At 33.5% G+C, this 8,769-nt stretch overlaps 1 protein-coding gene across 1 annotated transcript; it reads right to left on the bottom strand.

Annotated features, from left to right (window-relative positions):
* Positions 1-4,940: 4,940 nt before the first annotated feature.
* LOTGIDRAFT_129717 (hypothetical protein) lies at positions 4,941-5,462 on the bottom strand (the record flags this gene model as incomplete). Its single annotated transcript, XM_009064899.1, has 3 exons — positions 4,941-5,039; positions 5,264-5,335; positions 5,394-5,462. Coding segments are annotated over 3 exons (240 nt in total), but the record flags the coding sequence as incomplete, so codon positions are not given.
* Between the last annotated feature and the right edge of the window lie 3,307 nt (positions 5,463-8,769).

Below are 8,769 nucleotides of genomic sequence, written 5' to 3'. Positions count from 1 at the left end.
TCTTTTTGCCAAGTTTAAGTCAAAAGGAAGCCATCTTTATTATCATAAATATATCAAATGAAAGGTATGTTGATTCTCTTGACATCTATTCTAAGTGGACAAACTTTAGAACCAAGATTGAACTAAATATTGTTGACATGCCAGTTCATTAACATCTGTAGCACCAGTTCGCCAAGACTCAGGGACAAATAGGGGGAAGATTCAGAATGCAACAGTTCTATGGAGCACATAGTCACAAGCCTCCCATGGAGTGTCTCAGTGGGTCCTTACTTGAGAAAATGTATGAAAAATTGTTTTGGTGCATTCTTACACATAATTTTGTGGCAAAAAAATATATATATGAAACTGAACTGGGGTACAATTGGGGGCAAAATCCATTTTCTACAAGGGCAAACCATTGTACCCCCATTGGCACAGCCACATAGATGAGAAATAGAAGAAGAGAATACAACCATTATTTTTAAATACTTTTTCTATTCATCTTCTGTCCTCTGATTTTTCCATTTCTGCAAAACACCCAAGTGTCAATTCCCAAGAAATATTTGGAGGATATGATAATGACTGCATTTTCTTTGCTTATACATTGGCCTCAATTCTATAGCATCAGGAACAAAAATGTAGGATATGAAACTACATTTCATGCTAGGTACATTGATAACTCCATCTTCAACTAGTTGTTTTGATGATGGATTACATATCAGAAACATGTGTTGACAGCTCAAGATGAGCTCTGAGAGGAGTCAAATATAGCATCACCAACCAATCTGGTAATTCCAGCAGACTATGTCTATGATTTTTACCATTCATTGGTTGCTAATGTAGCTTATCTCCTATCATACTGTAGAGGTCAATATAGAAAATAACTCCATACATTCCTAATAGATCAGATTTCACTATTTACCTGTACCTATATAACAAATAGCTAGGGCTCTTATAACTGTACTATACTGACCTCTGCATAATATTAAGTATGATATTGTATAAAGATAACATACAATAGAAATTTCTGGAACACCTGGTGCCACTTTGATTTTTCTTGACAGCTTAACTTGACTTCTTTATTTTACCAGAACACCTAATGTCTCTGTGATATTTCTTAACAACTTAACCTAATTTCTGAAGAGGCACTTTTCTCTGATATTTTTGGAATTTTTTTTACACTAGTCAGGTTAACTTGACTTCTGAAGAATTACGTTTCATAAATATTTTTTGGAACACCTAATGCCTTTGTGTTATTTAATCTCAGCTAAAACTTAACGGCAGAAGAGGCAGTTTTTACAGATATTTTCTGGAACAACTAAGTCAATTAGAAGTGGTTTGAGTATGTTTTGGCCAGCAGATGGTAAAGATGCCAATACAGTATTATTGATAAATAATAAGAGGCACTTTTTACAGATATTTTCTGGAACACTTGATGCCTCTCTGATATTTTATTTTCAAGTTAACTTGAACTGTAGAAGTGGTTTGAGAGTATGTTTTGGCCAGCAGATGGTAAAGATGTCAATACAGTATTATTGATAAATAATAAGAGGCACTTTTTACAGATATTTTCTGGAACACCTGATGCCTCTCTGATATTTTATTTTTCAAGTTAACTTGAACTGTAGAAGTGGTTTGAGTGTATGTTTTGGCCAGCAGATGGTAAAGATGTAAATACAATACAGGATGATTGATAGGTACTAACATGATGAGAAGTGAGATATTACTAATGTATTTAATCACTTCAACTCCTTATAGCAATACTTCATCATTGAAAGATATGTTTTCATATTCAGATATTGAATAATATGGAGCTTTGAGACAAGATTCAATGATGAATCCTCGATCTTCAAGGACGCTTGAATATTAAGCCAATGAAACGCCCTGTTCCAGGAAGGCTTTGTATACCCAAGTTTCTGGTATTTTCATTTAGAAACATTGATTGGTATTGTCTTTTAACATGTTTCTATTGATGGTTAAAATTAATTACCCGTGATTAATGGGGTCAAAATTAGTTAAGACACAATTGAAATAAGTATGTTGTCCATTGATAATTTGACATGAGAGTAGAAACTTGTTGTAGAAATATGGAATGAAACACTTAGAAATGTATACTAAGAAAGAATGATAGAAACAACTATTTCTTACAACCATAACCACCTAAGTTCATTTAAGATCCTTTTTACCAGCTGGTCCTTGGGCAAACCTCTTAGCTTATTCTTCTTTGGTACCCATCACAGCTAAGTCAACTGGAAAGATGACTTATTGAAGATTCTCCAGATATTCACATGCTGACCGAGATTAGATCTCACAACCACCATTTGTTTGTCATGATCGAGCAATTGACTTCATGTAAGGTTTCCAACAATCTTGTTGACTGTGATTTTGAATTATAACCAGTTTGCAGCATTCATTAAGATGCTCAATGAAAAGAAATAGACTTGAAAATAGTAGGCGGGGCAGAAGAAAGAAGTCTTTATCTGACCTAATAGATACTAAACAATATTTTAAACTGATAATACCCCATTGTAGTCTGGCTTGAATAAGACAATGAATTGATTGAATACTTTATTTTTGTATATCATTAATAATCATAGCCTGTAGGTAGCCATCTTGATTCAATAACTTTAAATAGCTGAAGAGTATTGATATAAAGAGAACTTGTTACTGTAATTGCTTTTTAATAGTAGTATTTATTAAATGAGTTTAATAATATTATTTATCATGTCATTGAAAGGGGTGATTTTCAAGACCTTTATGTTTGGATTTTGAGATCTTAAGGTGACACTTATATTGTGAAGAAATTTTCTGAACTTATTAAGTATGTGGGGAATATTGATGGCATAGATTTGCTCCAATTTTCAGTCAGATGTCTCTTGCAATTCCACTAAAACTAAGTGTTCTATGATTGCAACTGTCCTAGCATTAAATGACATCACTGAAAGATACTAGTGATATATTTGCAATAAGGTTGTTATTGAGAAAATTGTGAAAATCGATGCTATCAGTGTTCACAATACACATAAAAAGCTTAAAAAACTTCTATATAATCCTCTTAGGTCTTAAGTTTTTGTAGTTATAGTCAAGTGAAATGACTAAAAAAGTGTAAAGCTATAATATGTTTGACTTAAACCTTGGTTACTTAAAAACATTTTTGTGCTTTTCATAACAGCATGTGGATTATTTTGACCTTCACCTCTTCTTTAGCAGAAATTAATGCTAATTTTAAAAATCTATTATTCATTAAAGAAATTTAACCTTGTATAAAAAATATAAACTTTGTAATCTGAGTAACCATACTTCAGACAGCTCTTAATTTAAACCACTTAATATTCCACAAGATCTTTTTCATGTTTTAACTTTAAAAGTAATTTAGGTTGAAATCTTAGATATAATTGTGGCCAAGTCTGTAGATGAAGGCCAGTGGACAAAATAGGTTTTTTTATTTTGCTGATGTTTTTCCAATCAGCCTGCCAGGAAAATTAACAATTGTTTATTTTTTTGTCCAGTCACATCTGACTGTGATAGGACTCCTGTCTTTGTTTTCTTTCAAAGAAACAACTATATTTTAGAAAGATAACAACTTAGGTTATAGGATCCTCTCCACCAGCTAATCCATGGCTAAACCTCGGCACTGATTTTTCCTAGGTTATTCGTATCCTTTTACAGCTGACTCTACTGGAATTATGAGTGATGTCTTATTCAGGGTCATCTGAAATTAACACACTGACCAAGATTAGCACCCGCAACCATTATTTGTTCTATATGACTAAGCAAATGATGTTAAAAACCAATGCTCTTACCAACTGCAAGAACCTTAAACTTTCAAATGCAAATAATTCTGTACACACAGATTTGAAGGCTTAAAGATCCCTCAACAGTTGGAAATCGAAAAAGAGCAGGCTAATGCCGCTGCCCTGGCAAAATTTCCCTTATTGCACCTGCATGGCGTTGCCCGTTTTCATTAGCCCACATGGTGCAGAAAATAAGGATGTAAAACTCAATTTAATTTAGTTATTTTCAAATTTTGATGATGAACTGTGAAGACAATCACTGATTTGCTTAGCTAAAACATGCATGTTTCCGAGACTAAGGTACAATTGGTCAAACGGATGGCAAACCTGTCCCTTTAAGATTAAGTGTGACAAAAATTTAAGTATCTAATGGATATAAAGTTAATTTAAATTCAGTGACTTTTGTACCTTGTTGTATTAACTGAAAAAAGTGTTTCATTTCATATAGCTTATGTGTTTTTTCTGAAAGGTTATATTTCATTGGTTTTGACAGGGTTTTATCCACTGTAACAAATGTAAACACTTGATATTAGTGTTATGATGTTTTATAGGATGTAAGTTTAATGTTAATAATAATAATATTAGACATTTTCACAACTTGCTGTCAAGTTAGCAAAATATCACTCTACTAATGAGGTCTATTCTAAAATCTTAAGGCAAGGTTAGAAATATATTTTGAGAATTTGATACAAGATGCATTTTTATAAAATATGTAATATTCTATTGAGTAATAATGTTAGCCAAGCTCTTAGTCAAGGTTAGAAAGACATTATGATTCACAATTAAGTATTTGAGCAAATTTTTTCAAATAGAATTTTATGATATTGAACAAGCCTTTAGGCAAGGTATAAAGTATTCAGCAGATGTTGACATTTAGCTTTTTCCAAACAGGTTTTAAAGTAATATTGGTCAAGTTTTTAGGAAAGGTTCAAATGGATACAGATGCTATTTAGGTCCACCATACTCAATTTAATATTTCTGACAATTCTCATCAATCAAAGAGACTAATCCATTGATGCATTCCATATAGCACAGTAGTAGGCAAACCCCTACCTAGCAACCTAACGTAATGGAATTTCAGGTATTTTAATGTGTATGATGTGGCCCTCACACCATCAACAGTTGGTTGCAAAGAAGAAAAGCATTTTTTAGTGTCAAACGCAACTATCATTCTACGGAGTTGTGAATTGCAACTCTCATTCTACTGAGTTGTGAATTGCAACTGGCAACTCTCATTCTACTGAGTTGTGAATTGCAACTCTCATTCTACTGAGTTGTGAATTGCAACTGGCAACTCACATTCTACTGAATTGTGAATTGCAACTGGCAACTCTCATTCTACTGAGTTGTGAATTGCAACTCTCATTCTACTGAGTTGTGAATTGCAACTGGCAACTCACATTCTACTGAGTTGTGAATTGCAACTCTCATTCTACTGAGTTGTGAATTGCAACTGGCAACTCACATTCTACTGAGTTGTGAATTGCAACTCTCATTCTACTGAGTTGTGAATTGCAACTGGCAACTCTTATTCTACTGAGTTGTGGATTGCAACTCTCATTCTACTGAGTTGTGAATTGCAACTGGCAACTCTCATTCTACTGAGTTGTGGATTGCAACTCTCATTCTACTGAGTTGTGAATTGCAACTGGCAACTCTTATTCTACTGAGTTGTGAATTGCAACTCTTATTCTACTGAGTTGTGAATTGCAACTCTCATTCTACTGAGTTGTGAATTGCAACTCTCATTCTACTGAGTTGTGAATTGCAACTCTCATTCTACTGATTAGGCTGTAAATGGTCTTAGATAGAATCATCATGAACATTGGTCTCATTACATGAAATGGTCTGGTTTGCATGCACTTAAATTCCACACAATGAAAATTCAAATTAAAAGATTTTGATTATTTGAATGATCAATTTGCTGTAGACTTAAGAAAATTTGTGATGGTCTCTTACTCGCTTCACACATAAACATGAAATGAGCTTTAATTGTTGACAAAACATGCTGCAAACAACAGAGCTAGGAGTCTATGTTCTGTATGTATTGTCCTGAATACAGTCCGCCATTCAATTGTAAGATAATTGAGTCTTTTTAGTACAAATATAAGTGTTGTGTTCATTCTAAATTAAATTTGTTGAATGAATGTTATAGACAGATATATATGTAGAAGAGATCAATTGCAGTGGAAAACATGATTTACAGATTATTAGGTCTACTTCGTGTTTTGAAAGTTTTTTTTATTGTAAGTCTAGCTACAGAATGATCAGTGTCATTTTTCTATAGAGGGACTTGGCTTTGCAGTGATGCTCCCTTAACAATAATGTAGCCCCTACTTGCCCCCTTCCACAAATTGATTCAAAGCAACACCATTTTTTTTGATTATGACAATATACAATATGGACATCCTTATTTGAAAGACCTGTTGTTGATTGAAACTGTTAAGAGGTTTATAAATTTTTATGCATATCAGGGGACACTGATAGCACCAATTTGCACCATTTCAATTTTCAATCAGACATCTGCGAAATTCCACTAAAACTTAGTGTTTTATGATGCTATTTGCTAGTATCACATTTGCAGGGGTGACGTCATAAAACATTTAGTTTTAGTACAATTGCTAGAACCACTGACATCTGATTGAAATTTGGAATAGTCCCTGATACGCATACTGAATTTAGAAAACATCTTTACAATCCCAAACAGGTTTCTAGTATGCAAAGATCTCCCTTATATATACAGAGCTTCCCTTGTATTGTGCAAAGGCCTCCTATTTGTCATAATCTCTTACATGTAATGATCTCATTATTATCATCTATTGAAAATAAAGATCCTGTTCAGATCTATTAAGGAAGACCAGTAATATGAAATTTTCCCTGGATTAAGGATACCAAGAAGTACAGGGCAATATGTTCTAGGTCAATTGTTCCCAACCTTTTTCAGCCTTCACACCCCTGGAGCAATCACATGGACCTTTCACACCCAAAAATTTGATTCATCCACATTTGCAGCATGTGGCCACACCCTGACACCTTAGTCCCACACTGACAGGGGATGAAAACACCCCAGACTGGGAACCAGGCCACGTATTCTCAAAAGGATCTTAGCGCTAGAATGTCCTGGTTCTTATCTTCTAACATTGATTCTAGGACATCCTATTGCTAAGATCGTTTCATAAATATATGGCCAGGGCTCTAGGTTGATGTTAATATAGGAAGTAGACTGATGGTCAGCTGTTCTATCATATTACAATACAGGGGATAACTTGTTACAATAAAGATAAATTTATATCCCTCTAGAATTCATTACTAAACCATTACCAAAAATAGAAGCTTAGTTAACTCAGTCTAATAGTAACTAGAATATTTAATATTGTACTCTAAAGAGGATACAGGAAGTCAGTAAAAGTGCTCACACTGATAAATCTGATCTGAAAATGTACTTTGAATGTTGATATTGCTCTTATATGTCTAAAACTTAAATAATGCACTTTCATAATGTGAAATATTGAGGAGAAGTGTAAAAGTGCTCACTCTGAAATGCTTTCAATCTAAAATGCACCTAAAATGTTGAAATTGAACTTTATAAAATATCTTTTTTTTGTTCAATTGAGGGAAATCAATTATACATATATGCTGGTAATGAAAAGATCTCTTAAATTTTAAATGATGTAAGAGCTTCCCTAAAACCAACTTGGCAAAAACTTCGAAAGGGTTAATAAAAGTTGAATACACCTAACATTTAAGGCGTAACCTGCCCTTTTTTAGTGGTTGCTGCCTCTACTCATTTGTTAATTGAAATTAGAGTTTGGGGTGGACTCTTTACTACCAAATAATAACAACTCTTATACCCAAGAAAACTATTCTGGTGGCAATGCAGCATGGTAGTATTTTTTCCAGAATATCCGATATGAACTCACTTTACAACAAAACATCAATGACATGTCCCTTGTATTTGAACTTTTATCTGAACAAACCACAAAATATATAAATAAATTTGATTTTAAATTGAAATCGGATTTCTAATATGATTGTGGAATCTGAAAGATCTTCCATGAATCCATGAAATTTTGTTAACCTAATCTCCAGATATTATGTAGTGACCTTGTTAAAGCCAGTAACAACAATTTGAACACACTATAAGTCTCTTAATACTTATTGATTTGTTGACAACACAGCTGTATCTCTGAATTTTTTTATTTCTATCAACAGCTGTTGTTTATGTTTATGATTAAGACAACTTTTTAAAAAAATGAAATGACGCATGTATGTTGCAGTTGAAAATCATTAAATTGATTGAGAGAAAGGGACCTGTTGATCTAGACATAAGATTGAAAGATTGTCAACTAAAGAACTGAAGCAGGATGTTAAGGCAGTAGTACAATCCCAGTTTAAATGAGGCAAAAGGGAGTCTGGATGTATCTAATTGAAAAAAGGCAATCTAAAGTTCGGGTGTCAGTTCTAAAGTGAGGCATTTGCTTCATTTTAAACCATTATCCTTCAGACTTGCCATGTAAAGCTTTTCAGTTTAGTTTTGGTTCGATAGGGAGTTAGCACGAAAAATTTCACGCGACATTCCCAAGCAAGATTAAGGTATGAATACCTGATACATATTTTCAGGAAAATATTGGCATATTCAAATTTCTGGAAGATACGTCAATATAGCATCATCTAATTAAATGGAAAGGTGGTCCACCAATATTGGGTTCGTTCATGAAATTGCTTTAAGTCCACTTCCAGCAAATGTTGATATTGAAAGGGACAGATGCGCCAATTTTTTGACCAATCATACCTCAGTCCCAGAAACTAATTTTTTGGCTTAGCCAATCAGTAAAAGTGTTCACAGCTCACCCATGGAAATTTGAGCCTTCAAATCTGTGTTTGTCCAGAATTGTCTGTGTTTGACAGTTACAAAAACCAGTCCTCTTTTCTTGATACACTGCCATATATAGAAAAGACATCTACAGAAATAGGAAAAGAAATTCCTAGTTCGAGA

This window comes from Lottia gigantea (genome assembly GCF_000327385.1).
Source record: "Lottia gigantea unplaced genomic scaffold LOTGIsca_66, whole genome shotgun sequence".
NCBI classification, from domain to species: domain Eukaryota; kingdom Metazoa; phylum Mollusca; class Gastropoda; family Lottiidae; genus Lottia; species Lottia gigantea.
The sequence above is the reverse complement of the archived record's forward strand: the minus strand, read 5'-3'. Positions and strand labels throughout refer to the sequence as shown.